Source organism: Mizuhopecten yessoensis, unplaced genomic scaffold (assembly GCF_002113885.1).
Source record: "Mizuhopecten yessoensis strain PY_sf001 unplaced genomic scaffold, ASM211388v2 scaffold11047, whole genome shotgun sequence".
Classification (NCBI taxonomy): Eukaryota; Metazoa; Mollusca; class Bivalvia; order Pectinida; family Pectinidae; genus Mizuhopecten; species Mizuhopecten yessoensis.
Window position 1 is genome coordinate 945734 of NW_018408852.1, and position 25541 is coordinate 971274.

General features: G+C 37.6%; 2 protein-coding genes across 2 annotated transcripts; both read right to left on the reverse strand.

Annotated features, from left to right (window-relative positions):
• Positions 1 to 94: 94 nt before the first annotated feature.
• On the reverse strand, positions 95 to 8123 carry LOC110465043 (uncharacterized oxidoreductase YjmC-like). Its single transcript, XM_021520618.1, has 12 exons — positions 7875 to 8123; positions 6647 to 6760; positions 5657 to 5737; positions 4540 to 4601; positions 3922 to 3975; positions 3215 to 3313; positions 2707 to 2772; positions 2198 to 2258; positions 1801 to 1919; positions 1283 to 1378; positions 977 to 1090; positions 95 to 407 (listed from the first exon to the last, which is right to left on the reverse strand). Exons 1-12 carry the CDS (start codon positions 8044 to 8046, stop codon positions 342 to 344), a joined length of 1104 nt encoding a protein of 367 aa, XP_021376293.1. The 5' UTR covers positions 8047 to 8123; the 3' UTR covers positions 95 to 341.
• Positions 8124 to 10222: 2099 nt separating this feature from the next.
• Positions 10223 to 24339, reverse strand: LOC110465044 (uncharacterized oxidoreductase YjmC-like). Its single transcript, XM_021520619.1, has 12 exons — positions 24133 to 24339; positions 22624 to 22734; positions 22216 to 22296; positions 20446 to 20507; positions 13888 to 13941; positions 13495 to 13593; positions 13183 to 13248; positions 12636 to 12696; positions 12260 to 12378; positions 11331 to 11426; positions 10894 to 11004; positions 10223 to 10498 (listed from the first exon to the last, which is right to left on the reverse strand). The coding sequence occupies exons 1-12, from the start codon at positions 24296 to 24298 to the stop codon at positions 10439 to 10441; spliced, it is 1086 nt and encodes a 361-aa protein (XP_021376294.1). The 5' UTR covers positions 24299 to 24339; the 3' UTR covers positions 10223 to 10438.
• Positions 24340 to 25541: the final 1202 nt, after the last annotated feature.

A 25541-nucleotide genomic window follows, 5' to 3' on the forward strand; every position in this document is an offset into this window, starting at 1 on the left:
CGTTTACGACTATAAAATGGACCATATGTCTTTAAGAATTAAATACAATGATTTGTTGAAACCCTACATAAACATATAAAACACGAAAATTGAATAAAAAGCACACATTTATTAAAAGCATGAGATACAAAGAAAAAAGCATTTGATTACAAAACAGAACATGTGGTCAGTTATCCAAAAATAAACCTGATTTATATGATTATGTACACTCAAATCACTATTAACATACATTTCCACTTTTTAACTAGCGAACGGAAAACGATGTAGGATCCAGATATCCCACAGTAATGCTATACAGTTTCATATACATAAATGAAATATCAAATATTCAAGATATGTCTTTATGTGTTTGGCTGAACTTCACGACGCTTTAATTTCTCCAAATTCAGTTTTTCTGCTAGGTCATCCTGAAAATCAGCACATTTCGTTTTCATGTAATGCAGAACATTAATTCCTCTCTGGGTACAATTACACCTTTTTTTAGCGAACATGAGTTAGAACACAAATGTACAGTATAAGTCAAGGTACTGATTAGCAATAATGATATTAATAACATAATTAGCTTTTTAAACAATACAAAATATGTTATAAATCATTAACAAATTATATTCCTGTCATACTAGTTACAGTAGTATTGTATTATGCTGTCACTTGATTTATAGCCTCACTTTGGAATTTCTTATACATGAAGTGGGTTTTCAAGAGACATTTACAACGGAATTGCTACACTCAAGAAAGAGGACGTTGGGAATATGTTTGCGGTGTGTGAGGAGGTTAATGATGTCATTGGTGAATACAGAATACATTAAATATACAATGATATCTAATAAAGTCATTATAATTTCTTTCATAGTGTACATAAGCTCAGTTTTACAGATCTTCGTAAATAAATCGAAATTGGCTTGGGGCTATTTAGAAACAAATCTTTAAGTTGTGTCTAGTAGTATCCACAATAAGAATATATTCCTGAACTTACCATGTTTTTAATTTGGTTTGTATGATAAGGTATACCAGCCAGGTCGTCACACAACTTCATGTGTTTACGTTCAGGATCACCGGCTACCATCACACTTCCAGCTGCATCGTCAGCCTTAACAATAAGATTGCCAATAACAGTGATCACAAACAGGTACCCCACACACATGAAACACCAAAAGCAAAACCTAGGCCTTGAATTTTGTTTAAATCTGATGTAACTAGGAGAGCACGATCAAACGATTAAATACAGTATAGCAATGGATAATAATAATAGCTTGTAGACTGTCATCAAAGCTGTACTAACCGTTTCTAAATTGCGACAGTGGTCTATGAGGTCCTGTAGTCGGTCAGAAAACCCGTCCTCAAAAGAATTCGGATCAACAGCAATAAAGCAATGTGCCTGCAAATATAACAAATAATAGATGCATTCCATTTTTGTGCTTATACTATTACATGTACAAGTACATGTAAATATATTAAATGTATTTTAGTCCAATAACATTAAATGCAATACAATTTACGTATGTACATCACAATATATCAAATGGAATCTAATTTCAGATGATTTTGATGTCGTCTACTTGTGACGTCATACGTGAAATGGACTATTGTTTTACTAGTAATTACTATCATTTCTAAAAGGGGCAAACTTAAAAAGATGTAAATACCATAGTACAGACCAAAGGACATTTACAAATGTAAAATGGGCGTTTTATAGCATAAGTATATTTGCCACTGATATTCAAACCGGTATGACAATATAAGATTCAAATTTCACTTATTATTTAACACTAATATTGGAACGTCACATAACAAAATTACCATATCTGATGGTCTCTCATATGTTCTCCACATCCGAATAAAAGGTCCAAATGGTGAACCAGCTAGGACACTACAAAGCACTTCAACCATCATTGACAATCCGTAACCCTTGTAGCCACCTGTGGAAAACATGACCAACACGTTAGTTTTAAAAGAACAGTGACAGTGTAAAGAATAGTAAAATATAACAATCAATTAAAAATACTTAAAAGGATATGATATGATATTTGAGTATATGGCACATGACGTATTCGTCATACAAATTAACGTAACATGCAAATAAACCTTATAGACCTAACGTCGAAGTTCCGAAGTACTTACAAATACGAAACTGTTTATATTCCTATGAAATATAATGTACACAAACAAATTGGAATTTAAATAATCTGTGACATACTTGTCTCCTCAACGCCCCCTAGTGGGAGAAGACCGGCAACTTCGCTCCTTTCTACCGTAGGCTGGAGGAAAGCAAACATGAAACATAAGATCATTTAGTATATACGGTACGGTATTTATATAATGTATATAGTTTTGCATATGGTGTATATTTGGGGCTAATCTGGCTCTGTATTCTTTAGATATGAACAAAGTGGCTTCCCAAACAATAAACGTACAGACTAGACTGTATAATGATAATTCTAACATATTCTACTGTACATGTATGTATATTAAATATGTATGTATAATATTTGACCTGAGGTTCGTGATTTTCTGTTTCATTATGCAGGCAAATGAATGAGATGAATGACACAATCGATGGCACGTCTTTACTGTTACATAGTGACACTCCATATATTGATGACACATGATGACGCGGTCCGCCTATGACATAGTTACGCTTCATATAATGATTATTTTTTTTTGTTTTCAAAAAGATGTTATATATTCAAAAAAAAAACCACGTACCTTTCCATCTTTATCCAGAACCCATCCAGGAGACAATGGTTGTCCTTTCCGTACCTGTAGCTCAACCTTCAACGATTATGTATGAATATATGTACATGTACTAAACCGGGTTTTGTTTTGAAACAGAAACGATTGACGGACAATATTTTCTTGTTGTACATTTTGGTCATAACTAAAGAGATATACCGATATTTCTCACGTTGTTGGCGTGGAGAAATAAGTGAAAATACCAACGAAGAACGAAGTAAAACAAATAATGTACTAAAAAGTTGAATAATACATTATATTACAATTTATTTGTCTTAATGATTACCTGTTTACCTATTTACCGTAATAACAACACAACAGATCTAGATGAGAACACGCACATCCATGCTCTGTATTGGTGTGCTACTCAATGACGTACCTTGTAAGACTCAATCTATTCATAAAAAAAGCATCTTTCACATTGTAATCCGTATTTAAAAACAAAACAAAAAAGGAAAAAAGCTCCACTGTGTGTAATTACCTTTCCCCACGCCACGTTGGAGGTCGCCATGTCTAAAACAAAGCTGTCGCCATTTTTTCCCGGAGCTGCCATACATATCGGATTTGTTCCTAACGTTCTCTGAAATTCAAATTTTACTATTTGACAATTTCATGTTTTGAGCATTTGCTTAACATCAAAATCTGATTTTGACCGATAGACCCTTTCTGTAATCACTGTACTCCAATTTCATATACAAAAGTAATATCAAACTTCAAATTGTTTAAAACATAAATCTTGAAATCCATAAAAACTAAAAAGTATATATTTTCATCAATAATTCGAATGAGGTTTTCTCCTTTGTTGACAATTTGACGTTGATGTCATGATTTCCAGTAGAAAGGATTCATCATCCGTGATCTGCTATTGTTGACGTGACGTTATGCAACTGTTATGATAAAAAAGAGTCCCCCCTGGGGTAAGACAAAGATATCTTTCCCTGACCGGAAGCATTTAATCAGTCACGGATGAAAGTACATGTAAACACATAATTTCTGCGACGGGAAAACTAGAGCTGATATTGATACTATTTTGGCATAATAGTGAGTATACAACGTCAATCAGAATACTATTATTGTCTTACCATATGATTTGAATTTAGAAGGCTACCATCTAGTCAGCAAGTGAGCATAGACGATATCTGGATTTTAATATTCAGGTTAACATATAGGTAACTACACTGTACTCACCACTTTAGACCGTGTGGGTATTATAGCACCGGATGCATTTGTGAACGCCATTCCCTACAACAAATATGTAAACAGTATGCACAGACTGTATGCATCCAGCAAAAACTGACTTCCAAGTTAGCTTCAAAACCGAAAGGAATTTAAAGCGTTTAGGTATTACTGTGATGCAATAACATTGCAGCTGTTAACTATTACTAGATATTACCATATATCAGACGTAAGATTAATTCGTTTAAATCACAGATAAACAAATCAAATGAACAAAACATGTATTCAAGTTCCTCGGACGTAAATAATAACACGAACTAATAAAGTCTCACTAATCCGCTATTCTCTCTATGACTTGCCTCTAATACTCGTGGAAACATTAAGATCGGCAACATTAAATTTAGTCAAACTGCAATATGCGATACTATACCAACTACAATAAGAAAACTAAACAGCAGTGTCGATTATTCACGTGCTTATCAAAAACCCGAAGTGACAGCTAACAAATCACCTGAAGGTAAAAAATAAAAGCAAAATTGACTCATTAGACGGGTAATTTGTAACATCCATTGGCTGATAGATGAGGGTTTGTTAATATTGAAAACAGTAGGTAAACGAGACTTGGTTTACCAGTAAGCCTTGATCGCATGCCATGAGACTGTACCATCCTGCTATCCCGAAATGGTTGGAACCTGTTCAAAAGTAAACCACCTTATCATTATTTAAACACAATATAAGTTCATAATAACATCCTCATTATACAAATATCAAATAGAAACAGTAGCCACGTGTTGATATTTAGTAACTAAGATTATTACAATAATTGTCTTTCTTGCTACTATTGTTTACCGGTGGTGAATGTCTTAAATATGATGCAATATACAATTTTAATAGAAATGTTTAAATCTGTAACCGTACATATTTACCTGTAGTTTCTCTTGAGAATGTTCGTTTATTTGTAGGATCAAAGCATATCTAAATCATATCAGGTGGTATTGTAACAAATATTTCTGACTAAGGTATTTTTTTTCACTCAATTATTTTCCAGGACAGTAATATTCGACTACAGTATTTGACTTTGATAGTTTTAAGGATTTTTTTTAGAGAACATGAACGGAATTGATTTAAATTTTAAATATAAATTTCAGAACACACTCGAGTTGTAATTTCTTAAAGTAATGATGAATTAGAACTCAATGCTATCTACTTGTACTGCTCGCTTTTGCACTTTGGCGACCATTGGCAGCCATTCCAGATAAGATAGCGACAAGAGATAAAAAATGAAGACCTATGATAAACTTCTTCAGTCAGCCAATGCTATCGTATTACTTATTTCCACGACCATATATGGGCTTTTCCAAGTGAAACGAGGTTTTAAAACAATCGATATGTATGGTTTTAACAGGATCAATGTTCATAACAATGATCATATTGTGTCAGGTAGCATTCTTTATAATAATATACAACATTTATTAAAGCGCCCTATCAAGCTAAAATAAGCCACTCTAAAGCGCTTTACAGTACATAGATATACAATTAACATTAATCAGTACATTATTTTGAGGAATTCGCATGAGCTGCCTTAGCTGGCGCTAACTACTTGTTCTAGTCTTATGTCACCTGCCTAATGTACCCCTATGTGTGTATGCCTGCGTGTGTGCTGGAGATGTAATGAAGTTTAAGTGAAGTTTAAGTAAGATCAGTACAAAAAACCGAGAGAGGTAAGTATAGTAATGTATATTCTCACCTCTTGCTGTGACCATGCCGATGCCCACCTCTTTAGCTTTCTGAATCGCTAGCTCCATGCAAAATTTACCCACCACCGGTCCTTTGAAAAAAAAATAGCAAAAAGAAAAACATATTATTTGCAAAGGTGTTTTTACTTATAACCAATTAAAACAAGTCAGATTCCAGTTTTCTATTGACATCTAGATTTCTCATAAGAAATATAATTCCATGTTAGGCTGATCTCACCTTGGAATTTAGGTTTGAAAAATAGGAAAAATAAGATCAGATAGGTTTTAAGCCACTAAAACATCAAAGCGGGCAACCCTCCTTCACTTGTTTTTCATGTACTGTGTTTTTAAGTTTTTAAGCACTAAGTAACACGTGCATGATTAATCGTTTTGGAGCTACTTTACTCTTTCAGTCATATCGTAACGTCGACTCAGAGTTTTGAAAGAAAAAGGCGAAGAGATTCCAATTCAATATCGGGCACTGGTAAGAAACAGATATAAAAGAACAGATTGTAATTATTCTTGCGATAAGTACGTCCCATTATTTGTTAAACAAAATGCTAAAGAAACGCGTTTCAATCCTAAACTGAATTCGTCTGATCGTTAAAAGAAGTGTCAATGTTAGTTTCAATCACACATATATTTCCAAATTATATTGCTAAAACTTATCCAACAGTCTGACACTTTTGAACGGGCTAGATGGTTAATGCGGTAGTGTTAATATATTGTTACCATTTGATACTGCCAAATATAGTGTGTTGATAGCGCTATTACCTAAGAGGTTGCTTGTTCCGACCGAGTAGGGTAAGATATCTTACGTGATGATGGCGGTTTTACTTACCAAACATGGTGCTATTGTAACATTTTACCCAACAAGGTCTTACATAATGGCGTCAATTCTCGCCAAACAAGAATGTGTCGTATATTGCTAGATTATTTCTCAAATAAGCAACAAGGAACGTTTGTTCCCATTGAAAAAGAATGATTGTCATGATACCTACCAAATAGGTTGTTCCCATTGACCAGGGCTGTGGCTAAGTTCTGTTTAGTAACAGTTGGCTCTGTTCCTTTTCCTCCACATAGTATACCCCGTTTTAGTTCCTCGATGTAAAACTCTGTTTGCAATGAAAATCAAATCCTGTATAAATACTTTCAGAGCTCCATCCTTTGCCTTTTGATTATTTGTATATTAAAATTAGTACAGAAATAAAGCACACACTAATATTTGCGGAAGGACCATTCCGTACAACAAATATGTGAATTCGTAATCAATTCAGGAGATATATCGGTAGTCGACAGTAGTATCTACGTTAAATGTATACTGTACACGACGTGGATTCCTCTGTATTACTTGTATATGTTAGCATTTCTAAATTATAGCTTCCATCATGTTTAAAATGTATTTTACATTCAAAATTCAACAATCTGTCCGTTAACAGTTGGCTGCTTTTAAATATTGTAACATATTGCACATTTAGTGCATTCCATTATATACTCAACAAAAAAACAAACGTTAATATATCTCCCAGCAGAAACTGTTGTTTGTTAGATGGCGTTTGAGTCGATAGTAGAATGGAAGTGTTGAATATATGTACAATTGTGATGTTATAGTATTTACATAGTTACATATTTAACTTAGTATGCAACTACATAAACAAATTATTTTGTATGAACACTACTACACAGGTACATTTTCTATAGATCTATGATATATATATCGACCTGTATATGAACAAGTCAGGTACAATCACATTGTAGACTTGTTTATTTATGTAGGTGATACGATACCTTATGGTAGATATACAGGGGCGGGTCCATGTGAGGGCGTAATGGGCATACGCCCCCCCCCCCTTTTCAAAAAAACAAAAAACAAAAAAACTATCGTAATATCAAATATACATGCTCCAAGTCAGGAACCGTTACATTAGTGCATTTCACAATTATTTTATGCTTTTTAGCAAAAAAAAGGTCCAATTTTTTTTTAGCCTCGCTCCGCTCGGCAAATTATTGGATTCTATGCCCCCTCTTTCAAATATCATAGAAACGCCCCTGATATATGTAATAATATATGCGGTACCCAATACAGAACTTGTGTATACGATTTAGATATGAGCTACACAAGGGGCAGGTAAAACCAGTGTCTCTTCTTAAAACTAACCATGATAGAAATCTGCATGACCTAAATAGATAAAATCGGGTTAGTTTTGTCTTGTCCTGTGGTCACTTTACCTAGTCTGTTCACCCCGTGACTGTAGTGCCCTCTATAATCTGCCGTAATCAAACAATCTGCAAACGTCCTTGCGTATTTTTCCTCAGCTCCTGCAGTAACCAAACAGCGAATCACGAATCCGTGTATTTCCTCCTTTGCTACAATGATTTCACCTGTAGCGGCGGACGCCATTGTTTCTTCAGTAGATTCTATAAAACAGGTCACTTTGTAGACCAAATGATCAGTCGACACGTCAGACTGTACTTGTTGTCATCACTAGAGATAACGCTCACTGAACTAGTATAAGGTAAATTCAAATCTAACTAAGCACATGTAAACTGTGTCTACAGTATCCTTGCAGTTATTACATGTAACCTAACGATGGTTACGGAGACAGGCAGCGATTATTCAGGATACATAACCCGTTGTGACATCAGAATAGGAATAGTAGACAAGTAAAATGTAGACTATGCTATGTCATTTTGACATTATTGACCACAAATGACATGAAATACGGTCAGCAAAATAATTTTGAACAGTTGCAGATATATTCGAATCGTGATAGAAAATGATGAAATGCTATTCCTTTCTGGTAACATTTATAAAAACTACCGTTTTTTTCCAACATGACTGTTTTTCCCAAAAAATTAAATAATTTCTTGACTCGTTGCATTAACCTGATTTGCAAACCAAAATCCTAAACAACATAATATACATGTGGGATATTCATCGTGTTATGGTTATGGTGTTTGATATAAAGAGTGATTCAATTCATAACTCTACTTCAACGTCAGGTAATAAGGAGGTCATCAATATGTTAGCAATGCAACAGCTAATTAAGGATGATGAATGAAATATTAACACGGAGATAAAGTGTTTCAGGTACATACACAGATTATGTCCGGTTTGTTAATTTGTCATTAACAAATTTGAAAGGTATGCAACTTCAAACTGGTGAGTTATCTGACGATTATATTCAAAATTAACGAAGATTTAGGAACTATTATTCGAAACTTTTGTTTATAAGCAACCAGCAAACTTACACTAAGAATCATCATTTATTATTGGTATTGGGAAACAATACTTAATGTTATAGTTACGACTATTTACATTTTCAAACGGCCGCTGTTTACCACAAAAATCACGGGAACTAAATTATTTTATTTTTATCATGACAAGGAAATTAAAACATAATCCTAATATTTGGAACTGAGACACCAGAAGGTTCAAAATGTGTAAACCTGTTCAAACCCTATACATGTACACGCGGATAGGGACGACAGGGTCTCAAATAGTTACAGGCGTGAACAGTTTTACACGAGTAATAACATAAGTAAGTATTTATGACCAATGATTTATGAAAACAATAACCTTAAATATTATTTCAAAACATTCAAAACAACTCTGTCCTAACAACAGGTAAGCTCGCGTGGTTCTGACACTTTATGTTACTTAGCTATATTTATGTTTATCCTATATTTATCGATTGTTTCATCTGAGTATTTTGTTTTTGTTGTTTTTGTCACTATTGTGCTGTGACAAAAAAAAATCATAAAGGCGGGTACTGCAGAGGAATCAATCTCAAATATAAAAAATAAGATGGGATATTACCAGAATTCTGATTAAAACAAAAAAGGATGTTTACAAAGAATCAAAATGAGAAATTTTAATTAACGAAATGAATAAGAAATAACAAAGCCATTTTTCTTGGTTGTCCCAGGTCCAAAACGCTGCTGATACTAGTTCTAAATTATAGAAAATATAGTTTATTGGAATAGCTGACTGACCAAACTCCTATGCATTTCGTTTTTTACAGAATCGTTACTGTCTCGGTTAGGTTTATGTTTGTTTTAAGTGCCAATATGGTCATTTAAGGAGGTGCCAACTGCCAAGTTACTCATCTATCACTTTCTTTGATGCTACATACTGAATAATAATAATTAATAACAAATAATAACAATAATTCGAGGTTCTTATATACCGCTTTATCACAACCTTGTCTCAAAGCTGTTCACAAATTATTATCCGTGGTTAAAGGGCCTTTGAAACCGGCCAATATCTTTCTCAACTCCCTGGGGAGCATACAGCCGGAGCTGCCATTTCGGCGCTCACAGCTAGCATTCACCAATTCTAGCGCTGCCCAACCACGTACTCATTTACAGATGAGTAGACTGAAACAAGCGGAAATAAGTATCTTGCTAAAGGATACAACACAGTGCCGTGCCGTGCATTGAACCCGCAACCCTTCGGTCACGAGCCCGGCGTCCTACCACTAGACTACCGTGCCTCCTTAATAACAAACAACACATTGGAAGTTATTTACATTGTGAGGAATGCCTTTCACACCTTTACTATCGTTTAAAAGCAAGACAAACACAAATAATATACCATATGGCTAATATTTAATATATATATAATAGTTTACATTTACAATTTAATGTCAGAGAAATAATAGGTTCATGCGTTACAGCCACACTGTCTAGATATATGTAACTCGTGTTAACATATTCTGAATACAAGACATGTAAATAAATCATAAATAATACTAGCATTGTTATTATATGAAGTATACAGTTATAATTTTTCAGCTGTCATGTATCATGGGTTGTAAGGGTTTTACGTCAAGACTTTTTGCGATTCCATTCTGAAGAGAGAAAAAAACATATGACACGGTTTTATTGAAAGTAAAGTGTTCAAAAAATCAAAAGTACAGCAATCTTGCTTTTTAGCTTATACTGTAACCGCACACGTGTATATGAAAGTTACACGTAGTATTGAACCTAAATTTACATTTCATCGTAATCCAAAACGTCGTTAACATTTAATTTGATAAATAAAAAATAAGAATATACCGAAGTGTCAACAAGACCATAGATCGAAATAAAAAAGCACGGAAAATAGAAACGAATGAAATATTTACACAAAGTTAGCATAGAGTCTGTTATATGGAAATATTTGATTAAAATGAAATGATATGTAAATGTTGTTATCAAAGTGAATACATAATGATGAATATATCAATGATAAAAGTGTGGATACCAAAAGCTCAATCTGTTTCGGATGGTACGGAATGCCCTTCAACTTGTCACAAAGAGCCATGTGTTGTCTCTCTGGATCTCCTGCCACGAGGACCTCCCGCTCAGCCTCCACCTATTAAAATAAACCGATATATTTATCATATACTTATAGTCAGACTTGATGTAAAGATCAAATGATGACTCTTAATCAATATCCGTGTTTTTTTGTATATATTAAGCTATGCAAAGCGCTAGTTGCTTCCCTGTCGTACATGTAACATATGTTCTGTGTATCAAACCAATCCAGTAGGTGGACACGACCGTCGCTGTAAAACATCACTACTGGTTGTATGGTAGTAACAATGACAATCAAAAGTTTAAACATCAACAATACAAACATAGATGCTGATGCTAACTTTTCGATGCAGGATAATTATATACGTATTATAAACTGTATACCGGTTCAAGGTTACGATTATGATCCATCAAGTTCTGCATCCTCTCCGGGAATCCGTCTGCAAAAGCCCCCGGGTCTATGGCCAAGAAACAGTGACCCTAAGGGAGGATACAAATCAAACAGTAGTCACACGCTGTTATAAACACACTGTAAGTGACGCTTTCAGATATCAAAAACACATTGTAAGTGACGCTTTCAGTTATTATGAACACACTGTATGTGATGATTTTTAGATATTATAAATACACTTTTTGTGATGTCTTTTAGATTTAACAAATACACTGTATGTGATGACTGTCAGATATTATAAATACCATGTATGTGATGTCTTTCAGATATTATAAATACACTGTATGTGATGTCTTTTAGATTTAACAAATACACTGTATGTGATGTCTTTTAGATTTAACAAATACACTGTATGTGATGTCTTTTAGATTTAACAAATACACTGTGTGTGATGTTTTTTAGATTTAACAAATACACTGTATGTGATGTCTTTTAGATTTAACAAATACACTGTATGTGATGTCTTTTAGATTTAACAAACACACTGTATGTAATGTCGTTCAGATATTATAAATACACTGTATGTGATGTCTTTTAGATTTAACAAATACACTGTATGGGATGTCTTTTAGATTTAACAAATACACTGTATGTGATGTCTTTTAGATTTAACAAACACACTCTATGTAATGTCTTTCAGATTTAGCAGATATGGTGTATTTGATGTCTTTAAGATATTTGATACTTGTTGCAGAACCTAGTCGTATAGCATACAATTCCCAGTTAATGCATTTTTTATTAGTCGTTCATGTGATGGTAACCGAACTGAATCAGAAACAGACTACCTTAATTTATAGTGAATGAAAAAATGTATAAACTATAGTGGATTTTATGTATAAACGATATCCAACTTTATACTTACCAAGTTTGCAGGTTTGTCGTACGTTTTCCACTTTCTAACAAAAGCACACATCTCGGCCCCAGACAACACACTTGTGAGGACTTCCACCATCATGGCCAGCCCGTAACCTTTGTAACCACCTTAGTACAGAACGACATAAACAACATGCTAGTAATGTTGTTTATATATGATGTGAACCTGGGGTGCACACGCAGGTGAATACATGTAGAAGCGACTATAAAGCAAAACTGTGTTCTGTTAAATCACCTTATATTTCATTTCTTACGTATCTTTATTTAAACTTAATAATAAAACAATTAAAGTTAAATGGGGAGTACTCCCTAAAACATATATCATGATATAAAATAGGTTGCGTCTCCAGCCGGAAGTGACTTACTGTTCTGTTCAAGACCTCCTAATGGCGGCAATCCAGCCACAGTTGACGGGTCACATGTTTCCTTGATTATAGTCGAAATCACAGAAGGATTATGTCGATAATCGAGATATGTTAAATGGCACGTTCAACAATCAAATTTATTTTCTTTTAACTTAAGATAAAGTCTATTGAATACAAAATGTGCCCTGATTTGCAATTATGTCAGACTGATACAGAAATACAAATCAAATTTCTAGCAATTGAGATGTTTTGTATGCTTCAAAAGTACTGCAAATCTTATTTTGTCAAACAAAGATCTTGATCGATCGATCAATGATTGGATTGCGCCAACCAAGAACAGCATTAGTGACTAAGGACGTGTTGTTGTTATTAGTTGGTATGATAAAGTCATTAATTTTCCTAATACACATATAACATTTGAAGTATATAACAATGCAACCCTTAATTGCTGCTATACAATATATGATTTACAGTACAAAGTGTCTTTGATTCTAAACATAACATATCTAGAAACAATATGACGTTACCCACAGTGTTATATACTCACCTGACCATCCTTGTCCAGTGCCCAGCCGCTCGGTAACTCATCACCCTTCAACTGTTTCATCTGAATCTATTACAGGTAGGCCATAACACAATTTTGGTTCGGTTATGCACATAAAAAGGAAGTACATATTTAAAAGGCCCCATAAGAATCTGAAATGAGTATCAGTTATTGTATTAAAGCTATAAACCAATGGTCCGTTGAATTCTGAAATAATTTTCAATTTAACTTAAATAAATTACTCGAAAAGTTGCGGCGACGTTCATTCACCTATCATGCAGTTAGGTAACAGTTTACATAAGGAGTTGTACTTACCTTACCCCAGGCCACAGGAGTACTGGCCATGTCCAGCACGAAGTTGTCCGCGTCCTTCCCCGGGGCCGCCATACTGATAGGATTCGTTCCGAGAGACCTCTAATTTGTTAAAACGTTACGATTTTATTGTAAATTGATACAAATAGTTTTAATAATGCATCTTAGCTGTCGGTCTTAAAGTATGTCTCCAAATATTTAATTTGAACTACGAAATTGCTTTTGAAACAACAGTCTGTGAACTTGCTACATGTATATACACAATGATTTTGCACAATTTTTTTTTTTTTTTTTTTTCATTTTTCAAAGTTTTTGAACATCCATTTGATCTTGTCTTACCTTTGGGTCGTTGAAATGTTATTGCTATATCAATACAGACATATGTTAAGTTCTTACTTCTTTTGCTCGTGTTGGTATCATTACTTTGTCAGAATTCGTCATTGACATACCCTGCAATAAAAGCAAGCGTGAGTGTATTTTGTGTAAATACTTAAATTGCATTGGGTGATACATTTTCTACTGCTTTTCATACATCGATACATGTATAACTCCTTTTGTATTGCAAGCACAACATTCAGATCATTTTATGCGTAACGTGTTAACAAGATTCCAATGACTCTAAATTTCTGTATTGCCCGGAGACTCTACCTACAACAAGACCTTGCTGTATTGCCCGGAGACTCTACCTACAAGAATACCTTGCTGTAATTGACCAAAGACTGCATCCTCAGGAATACCTTACTATATTTCACGACGACTGTACCTACCAGAAGACCTTTCTATGTTGCCCGGAGACTGAACCTAAAGGAGGCCCTTGCTGTATTGTCCGGAGACTGTATTTTCAAGAAGACGTTACTTTGTTGCCTGTACACTGTACTCACTAAAATACCTTGCTTTATCGCCCGGAGACTGTACTCACCAAAATACCTTACTTTATCGCTCGGAGAGTGTACTCACCAAAATACCTTGCTTTATCGCCCGGAGACTGTACTCACCAACATACATTGCTCTATCGCCTGGACAGTGTACTCACCAAAAGACCTCGCTATGTTGCCCGGATACTGTTCTCACCAAAAGAACATTATTTGTTGCCCGGAGACTATACTCACCAAAATACCTTGCTTTATCGCCCGGAGACTGTACTCACCAAAATACATTGCTTTATCGCCTGGACAGTGTACTCACCAAAAGACCTTGCTTTGTTGCCCGGATACTGTACTCACCAAAATACCTTGCTTTGTTGCCCGGATACTGTACTCACCAAAAGAACATGATTTGTTGCCCGGATACTGTACTCACCGAAAAACAATGTTTTGTTGCCCGGAAACTGTACTCACCAAAAGACCTTGCTTTGTCGACCGGAAACCGTACTCACCAAAAGACCTTGCTTTGTCGACCGGAGACTGTACTCACCAAAAGACCTTGCTTTGTCGCCCGGAGACTGTACTCACCAAAAGATCATGTTTTGTTGCCCGGAGACTGTACTCACCAAAAGAACATGATTTGTTGCCCGGAGACTATACTCACCAAAATACCTTGCTTTGTTGCCCGGATACTGTACTCACCAAAAGATTATGCTTTGTTGCCCGGATACTGTACTCACCGAAAAACCATGTTTTGTTGCCCGGAAACTGTACTCATCAAAAGACCTTGCTTTGTCGACCGGAAACCGTACTCACCAAAAGACCTTGCTTTGTCGACCGGAGACTGTACTCACCAAAAGACCTTGCTTTGTCGCCCGGAGACTGTACTCACCAAAAGATCATGTTTTGTTGCCCGGAGACTGTACTCACCAAAAGACCATGTTTTGTTGCCCGGAGACTGTACTCACCAAAAGACTATGCTTTGTTGCCCGGATACTGTACTCACCAAAAGACCTTGCTTTGTTTCCCGAAGACTATACTCACCAAAAGACCATGCTTTGGTGCCCGGAGACTATACTCACCAAAATACCTTGCTTTATCGCCCGGAGACTGTACTCACAAAACTACATTTCTTTATCGCCTGGACAGTGTACTCACCAAAAGACTATGCTTTGTTGCCCGGATACTGTACTCACCAAAAGACCTTGCTTTGTTTCCCGAAGACTATACTCACCAAAAGACCATGCTTTGGTGCCCGGAGACTATACTCACCAAAATACCTTGCTTTATCGCCCGGAGACTGTACTCACAAAACTACATTTCTTTATCGCCTGGACAGTGTACTCACCAAAAGACTATGCTTTGTTGCCCGGATACTGTACTCACCAAAAGACCTTGCTTTGTTTCCCGAAGACTATACTCACCAAAAGACCATGCTTTGGTGCCCGGAGACTATACTCACCAAAATACCTTGCTTTATCGCCCGGAGACTGTACTCACAAAACTACATTTCTTTATCGCCTGGACAGTGTACTCACCAAAAGACCCCGCTTTGTTGCCCGGAAACTGTACTCACCAAAAGACCTCGTTTCGTTGCCCGAAGACTGTACTCACAAAAAGACATTGCTTTGTTGCCCGGGGACTGTACTCACCTAAATACCTTGCTTTGTTGCCCGGAGACTGTACTTACCAAAATACCTTGCTTTGTTGCCCGGAAACTGTACTCCCCGAAAAACCATGTTTTGTTGCCCGGAAACTGTACTCATCAAAAGACCTTGCTTTGTCGACCGGAAACCGTACTCACCAAAAGACCTTGCTTTGTCGACCAGAGACTATACTCACCAAAAGACCTTGCTTTGTCGCCCGGAGACTGTACTCACCAAAAGATCATGTTTTGTTGCCCGGAGACTGTACTCACCAAAAGACCATGTTTTGTTGCCCGGAGACTGTACTCACCAAAAGACCATGCTTTGTTGCCCGGATACTGCACTCACCAACAGACCATGCTTTGTTGCCCGAAGACTATACTCACCAAAAGACCATGCTTTGTTACCCGGATACTGTACTCACCAAAAGATTATGCTTTGTTGCCCGGATACTGTACTCACCGAAAAAACATATGTTGTTGCCCGGAAACTGTACTCACCAAAATACCTTGCTTTGTCGACCGGAGACTATACTCACCAAAAGACCTTGCTTTGTCGCCCGGAGACTGTACTCACCAAAAGATCATGTTTTGTTGCCCGCAGACTGTACTCACCAATAGGCATTGCTCTGTTGCTCGGAGACTGTACTCACCAAAAGACCATGTTTTGTTGCCCGGAGACTGTACTCACCAAAAGACCATGCTTTGTTGCCCGGATACTGCACTCACCAACAGACCATGCTTTGTTGCCTGAAGACTATACTCACCAAAAGACCATGCTTTGTTACCCGGATACTGTACTCACCAAAAGACTATGCTTTGTTGCCCGGATACTGTACTCACCGAAAAACCATGTTTTGTTGCCCGGAGACTGTACTCACCAAAAGACCTTGCTTTGTTGCTCGGATACTGCACTCACCAACAGACCATGCTTTGTTGCCCGAAGACTATACTCACCAAAAGACCATGCTTTGTTACCCGGATATTGTACTCACCAAAAGATTATGCTTTGTTGCCCGGATACTGTACTCAGCGAAAAAACATGTGTTGTTGCCCGGAGACTGTACTCACCAAAATACCTTGCTTTGTTGCCCGCAGACTGTACTCACCAATAGGCATTGCTCTGTTGCTCGGAGACTGTACTCACCAAAAGACCATGTTTTGTTGCCCGGAGACTGTACTCACCAAAAGACCATGCTTTGTTGCCCGGATACTGCACTCACCAACAGACCATGCTTTGTTGCCCGAAGACTATACTCACCAAAAGACCATGCTTTGTTACCCGGATATTGTACTCACCAAAAGATTATGCTTTGTTGCCCGGATACTGTACTCAGCGAAAAAACATGTGTTGTTGCCCGGAGACTGTACTCACCAAAATACCTTGCTTTGTTGCCCGCAGACTGTACTCACCAATAGGCATTGCTCTGTTGCTCGGAGACTGTACTCACCAAAAGACCATGTTTTGTTGCCCGGAGACTGTACTCACCAAAAGACCATGCTTTGTTGCTCGGATACTGCACTCACCAACAGACCATGCTTTGTTGCCCGAAGACTATACTCACCAAAAGACCATGCTTTGTTACCCGGATACTGTACCCACCAAAAGATTATGCTTTGTTGCCCGGATACTGTACTCACCGAAAAAACATATGTTGTTGCCCGGAAACTGTACTCACCAAAATACCTTGCTTTGTCGACCGGAGACTATACTCACCAAAAGACCTTGCTTTGTCGCCCGGAGACTGTACTCACCAAGAGATCATGTTTTGTTGCCCGCAGACTGTACTCACCAATAGGCATTGCTCTGTTGCTCGGAGACTGTACTCACCAAAAGACCATGCTTTGTTGCCCGGATACTGCACTCACCAAAAGACCATGCTTTGTTGCCCGAAGACTATGCTCACCAAAAGACCATGCTTTGTTGCCTGGATACTGTACTCACCAAAAGACTATGCTTTGTTGCCCGGATACTGTACTCACCGAAAAACCATGTTTTGTTGCCCGGAAACTGTACTCACCAAAGGACCTTGCTTTGTTGCTCGGATACTGCACTCACCAACAGACCATGCTTTGTTGCCCGAAGACTATACTCACCAAAAGACCATGCTTTGTTACCCGGATATTGTACTCACCAAAAGATTATGCTTTGTTGCCCGGATACTGTACTCAGCGAAAAAACATGTGTTGTTGCCCGGAGACTGTACTCACCAAAATACCTTGCTTTGTTGCCCGCAGACTGCACTCACCAATAGGCATTGCTCTGTTGCTCGGAGACTGTACTCACCAAAATACCTTGCTTTGTCGACCGGAGACTATACTCACCAAAAGACTCACCAAAAGACCATGCTTTGTTGCCCGGAGACTGTACTCACCAACAGACCATGCTTTGTTGCCCGAAGACTATACTCACCAAAAGATCATGTTTTGTTTCCCGGAGACTGTACTCACCAAAAGACCATGCTTTGTTGCCCGGATACTGTACTCACCAACAGACCATGCTTTGTTGCCCGAAGACTATACTCACCAAAAGACCATGCTTTTTTGCCCGGATACTGTACTCACCAAAAGACTATGCTTTGTTGCCCGGAAACTGTACTCACCAAAAGACCTTGCTTTGTCGACCGGAGACTGTACTCACCAAAAGACCTTGCTTTGTTTCCCGAAGACTATACTCACCAAAAGACCATGCTTTGGTGCCCGGAGACTATACTCACCAAAATACCTTGCTTTATCGCCCGAAGACTGTACTCACAAAACTACATTTCTTGATCGCCTGGACAGTGTACTCACCAAAAGACCTCGCTTTGTTGCCCGGAAACTGTACTCACCAAAAGGCCTCGCTTCGTTGCCCGAAGACTGTACTCACCAAAAGACATTGCTTTGTTGCCCGGGGACTGTACTCACCGAAATACCTTTTGTTGCCCGGAGACTGTACTTACCAAAATACCTTGCTGTGTTGCCCGGAAACTGTAATCACCAAAAGACCTTGCTTTGTTGCCCGGATACTGTATCCCCGAAAAACCATGTTTTGTTACACGGAAACTGTACTCATCAAAAGACCTTGCTTTGTCGACCGGATATTGTACTCACCAAAAGACCTTGCCTTGTCGCCCGGAGACTGTACTCACCAAAATACCTTGCTTTGTTGCCCGCAGACTGTACTCACCAATAGGCATTGCTCTGTTGCCCGGAGACTGTACTCACCAAAATACCATGTTTTGTTGCCCGGAGACTGTACTCACCAAAAGACCATGCTTTGTTGCCCGGAGACTGTACTCACCAAAAGACCATGTTTTGTTGCCCGAAGACTATACTCACCAAAAGACCATGCTTTGTTGCTCGGATACTGCACTCACCAACAGACTATGCTTTGTTGCCCGAAGACTATACTCTCCAAAAGACCATGCTTTGTTGCCCGGATACTGTACTCACCAAAAGATTATGCTTTGTTGCCCGGATACTGTACTCACCGAAAAAACATGTTTTGTTGCCCGGAAACTACTCACCAAAATACCTTGCTTTGTCGACCGGAGACTGTACTAACCAAAAGACCTTGCTTTGTCGCCCGGAGACTGTACTCACCAAAATACCTTGCTTTGTTGCCCGCAGACTGTACTCACCAATAGGCATTGCTCTGTTGCTCGGAGACTTTACTCACCAAAAGACCATGTTTTGCTGCCCGGAGACTGTACTCACCAAAAGACCATGTTTTGTTGCCCGGAGACTGTACTCACCAAAAGACCTTGCTTTGTCGCCCGGAGACGATCATGTTTTGTTGCCCGCAGACTGTACTCACCAATAGGCATTGCTCTGTTGCCCGGATACTGTACTCACCAAAAGACCATGCTTTGTTGCCCGGATACTGTACTCACCAAAAGATTATGCTTTGTTGCCCGGATACTGTACTCACCGAAAAAACATGTGTTGTTGCCCGGAAACTGTACTCACCAAAATACCTTGCTTTGTCGACCGGAGACTATACTCACCAAAAGACCTCGCTTTGTCGCCCGCAGACTGTACTCACCAAAATACCTTGCTTTGTTGCCCGCAGACTGTACTCACCAATAGGCATTGCTCTGTTGCTCGGAGACTTTACTCACCAAAAGACCATGTTTTGCTGCCCGGAGACTGTACTCACCAAAAGACCATGCTTTGTTGCCTGGATACTGCACTCACCAACAGACCATGCTTTGTTGCCCGAAGACTATTCTCACCAAAAGACCATGCTTTGTTACCCGGATACTGTACTCACCAAAAGACTATGCTTTGTTGTCCGGATACTGTACTCACCGAAAAAACACCATGTTTTGTAGCCCGGAAACTACTCACCAAAAGACCTTGCTTTGTCGACCGGAGACTGTACTCACCAAAAGACCTTGCTTTGTTGCCCGAAGACTATACTCACCAAAAGACCATGCTTTGTTGCCCGGATACTGTACTCACCAAAAGACCATGATTTGTTGCCCGGAGACTATACCATCCAGCCATTCCATAGTGGTTTGAACCTGTAAAACAAAGCATTCTGTCATAGTGTAAAACAACGTTATTATTCACGAAAAATGTTTTTTTAAATTCAAACAATGCCAAACAATACAAGGTTACGTATGTGCTAGGTGTTCATTATCGAGAAAACAGAAATCTAATTCATGTTCTTAGATCTGTTAATAAAAGAGTCCGAAATAAACTTTTTCTCTGATCTTTGAAGTATGGACAAGCAAGCGTCAATTTATATCAAAGTTTTACTTGATACAAAAAAGATACATGTACGTATCAAACGTATTGTAACGTATAAAGTAAAACTTTGATACTACACATTTCCAAACTGATGAATCTTATTGAAGAAAAGTGTCAATTGATTTTAATTCATTATTTTTGAAACAGTATCATAAAAGGTTCGATGGACTGGTGTTGAACAAAGAAACCTTTAAAATACGTCGTTTATCTATGGACTCTCCTTGCTATAACGCTAGAATACAATAAGCGAAAGACAGTATTTTGAGACATAATATACCATAATATAGTGTTGACATATATGTACATATTATGTATATTTCATAATTTCATCCTGGGAGAAAGGATATTCGCTTTTGAAACGCAAACAAAAACACCATTTCAATCTTTCCTGGAAAGTTGGGTTTGAAACCATGTCATGATTGGTATCTCATTTTAATAGTATTATGGAAAGACAGTTTTCTATGGGAAAGCATTTATCTGTTACAGTTTTTGCTAATAGTGATTAACTGGCACACTACTTAAAGATTAATCCTTACTACATTTTGTATGTCTCGATCTTTTTACAGGATGACAGTTTTGAACCATACATTAATTTAAACACAAACAAATGATATACACGTGTGCTTGTTCGTTCGATAAGATTAGTCAAACATACTATTTTAAAACATTAAGCTGTCTTATTCAGTTTTCTTACCTCTGACAGTGACAATACGCACACCAGCCGTCTTAGTCAGTATCCTTACCTTTGACAGTGACAATACCCACACCAGTCAGTAACCTTACCTCTGACAGTGACAATACCCACACCAGTCAGTAACCTTACCTCTGACATTGACAATACCCACACCAGTCAGTAACCTTACCTCTGACAGTGACAATACCCTCACCAGTCAGTACCCACACCAGTCAGTATCCTTACTTTTGACAGTGACAATACCGACACCAGTCAGTAACCTTACCTTTGACAGTGACAATACCGACACCTGTCAGTAACCTTACCTCTGACAGCGACAAAACCCACACCAGTCAGTAACCTTACCTCTGACAGTGACAATACCCACACCAGTCAGTATTCTTACCTCTGACAGTGACAATACCCTCACCAGTCAGTATCCGTACCTTTGACAGTGACAATACCGACACCAGTCAGTAACCTTACCTCTGACAGTGACAATACCCACACCAGCCAGTATTCTTACCTCTGACAGTCACAATATCCACACCAGTCAGTATTCTTACCTCTGACAGTCACAATACCCGCACCAGTCAGTATCCTTACCTCTGACAGTGACAATCCCCACACTATTCAGTATCCTTTCCTCTGACATTGACAATTCCCACACCAGTCAGTATTCTTACCTCTGACAGTCACAATCCCCACACCAGTCAGTATTCTTACCTCTGACAGTGACAATGCCCACACCAGTCAGTATTCTTACCTCTGACAGTCACAATACCCACACCAGTCAGTATCCTTACCTCTGACAGTCACAATACCCACACCAGCTGTCTTAGCCTTCTGGATAGCCACGTCCATAGCGTACTTCCCTACCACAGGACCTTCAGAAAATGAACCTTCAATTAGGTTGTTGAAACGAACGTCAGCTTATTTATATTTTCCTAATATTCAATTCAACAATTCAACCATGATTTACATTTTTAAATTTCACTTCGAAAAATACAATCTCAACAGAATGAGCCTAATCCATTCAAATTTCAGCAGTGAAAATATGTATTTTGCGTATCTTCTAAAACAAACTGCTATTGCAGGAAATAGCAGTTGTTTTAACTTCCTAAATAACAAGGAAATAAAATCCATCTTAAATTTATAGACATTGATATATACAATTGATTAGTTCTCAGCTACCTACTACATAACATTTGTACCTAGTAAATTGTTGCCGTCAATCAGTGCTGTAGCCACAGTTTCCTTGACAACAGTCGGGTCCTTTCCTCCGCCACATGTTACTCCGTTCTTGACGTCTAATGTGTACACGTCTGTAAAAGTCGATACAGGATACTGTAATCACAGCATGTAACATATTTTAGGAATACTATATTGAATTACTTACAGTAAGTTTCATCAAAATCTTGGTATAATACAATACATCTCCAGCACACGCACAGGCATAGGGGGATATCAGTCAGGTGGCATAGGACTAATAGTTAGCGCCTGATAAGGCAGCTCTGCGAATTCCACAATATTGTATTGATTAATATGTATGCTAATTGTATTGATTGTATAAAATTGTATATCTATGTACTGTAAAGCGCTTTAGAGTGGCTTACGTTAGCTAGATAGGGCGCTATATCAAATGTTGTATATTTATTTATTTATTTATAAAGTTCAAACGAACATGTAGACTATTCTAGTCAATGTTGGAATTGTTTACTGGCAAGGATAATGCATTTGTATAATTTATAAAAAAAAAATCATAAAAAAATGACGTATGATTGTTATTTACATTGAAAATATAACCGTCGGGGTTTGTGAATATTGAGCAGGTAAGGTAACTACATTCTCGCTCGTTGGCAATCAGCTGTGTATATAAAATGAAAACGTATATAACAGGCAGCAAAACAGATAACAGCGATGTAGGAGATCAAAATCAGCCAAGTGCACAAAGGTGATATACGTTTTCGTATTAGGACGTAATCGATCGTAGATTGTATTATTGCAAGGTACAAATCATAAAGTTTGTCGTGTATAGAGAAATACACACTTTGCTTATAAGCCCGAGTGCATTTAAATGTGAACGTCACACATCATGTAAAGTTACTCCGGTCGCTGTTAGAATGAATTTTTAATTCTGGGATAAGTGTGCGGACGCCCGTTGAATGACATTGAAATATTACAAGGTATGCTGATTTTTTTTATATGAATATGCAAAAATGTTTGCGTTTGATATGTTGTTTCAATAATTTCTCAGATGGTCTTGTATATTTAATCTTTACATGTGACAACTTGCCGGCACACATGTAAACAAAGGCTTTGACGTTAGTCTTAGGTACAAATAACAACTCTATTGCGAATGATTACGATCCCTCTCCAGCGTAAAATTGATCATATACGCGTGCTTCAGACACCGTTCAAAGCAAATGCAAGGTGTTCATGCTGCTAGATGTAATGCTGATAGATACTCGAAATGTAAGGTCTGTTATAACAATAGGGTATGAGTTCTTAATTTTATTTAGATGATTTTTTTATTCTAGTAATTCATCTTATTAAACAATAAATAAAAAGACTTTCGGCATTTCACTGTAAATTATTGTTGTTTACTGTGGACGTATGGTATTCTCGACAAATCCCATTTGCCAGGATGATTGCAGAATGACATCTAACATCGATACTTAACTAGATACCTGTAGCTATATATTAGAGATCGTGACACTTACCTGTTCTGCAAACTCCATGGGTGAAGTGACCGCGATAGTCCGCGGTGACCAGCACGTCAGACATTACACGTGCGCTGTCCTCGGTAGCCCCGCTGGCCATCATACAGTCGACCACATACCGGTCCAACTCGGCCATACTTACGAGGATATCGCTTGCCTCCGCCATGTTGTCGTATAGCAGCAAGACTGACACGGTCCAGTGGAGCAATAGAAACGTAGAATTTAAATTATGTATTAACCAGATTCTCGTGTTATATGCCTACAATGTAGTCAACCGTATAACGTAAACGCAACTCGATCAATACATTCTGAAGAGACGCCGAGGGGTTCAAACGTAATCACAATACAAACTTCAAAGTTCGTCATTGTTTAAACTATCACATATTATCAATAAATACCATTAATAATCATCTAAAACAAATAAAAGTATTCAATTGTTATGATATACGACCCCCACAAGTCCCGTTAATAAGGTTAATGTTTGAGTAGATTAACCCTGGGGGACACTAACCAACGTCGACGTTGTTTAAGAAAAATAACATTGCAGATTGCCATTAACCAAATAACCCCATTTAAGTCAGGAAAACTAATAAGCTGATTTCAATATACTTAATAACACTTATTTTTTTATTGTCATAGTCTATACACCCTTCGTATATGTAATATAGAAACATTTTACAAAGGAAGGCAAGCTTGATATCGTGCTTTTGCCTTGCCTCGAGCTCGCTATCACCGGCACCGAATCGTTTAACCGAGAAAAAAATAAAACCATAACACAATCGCAGCCGCCTTACTAGAATGGAGTTAAGATGTTGCGGTGGTCAGTAGTCGGCTACTCTCGACATGAACATAGTTTCTATTTATATGAGCAGACATTGCACAAAAATTGCTTCATTTTTCTGATGTGTGTCTCAACAAAGTGCAATTACGTCAGGAAGTTCATATCGTACGACTTTGGATCGACTAACGCTAACGTATGTGAAACATGTGTATGTGATGTTTCCGTTTTGTTATTCATACCATAAACATAAATTCGTTATTGAAACAGAATCGCGTATTTACATCAATGCTAAAGTCTTACGCGTTCTTTTATTCTTTAAGTTTCCAAATACCTTTGTTCTAAAATTATCACGACGATTGCAGCGGTCCGATTGTTTTTAAACACTTGAAATTTGTAAACAATGATCTGCATTTCATTTGCTTTTCGTTCTCACTTTTTGTGCATTTAAATATTGGAATTGTCAAGAAGTCTATTAGAAATTTCAAACAAATGAAACATGCTCTGGACCAACTAAATAGGGAGGTAATTCGAAGATATTTTTCTAGTGACTCTTTAATTCCGAGAAAGGAACCACTAGTGTTATATGGAGACTACCCGTAGTGGTTTGGGGTATTATGGCTAAATTGGG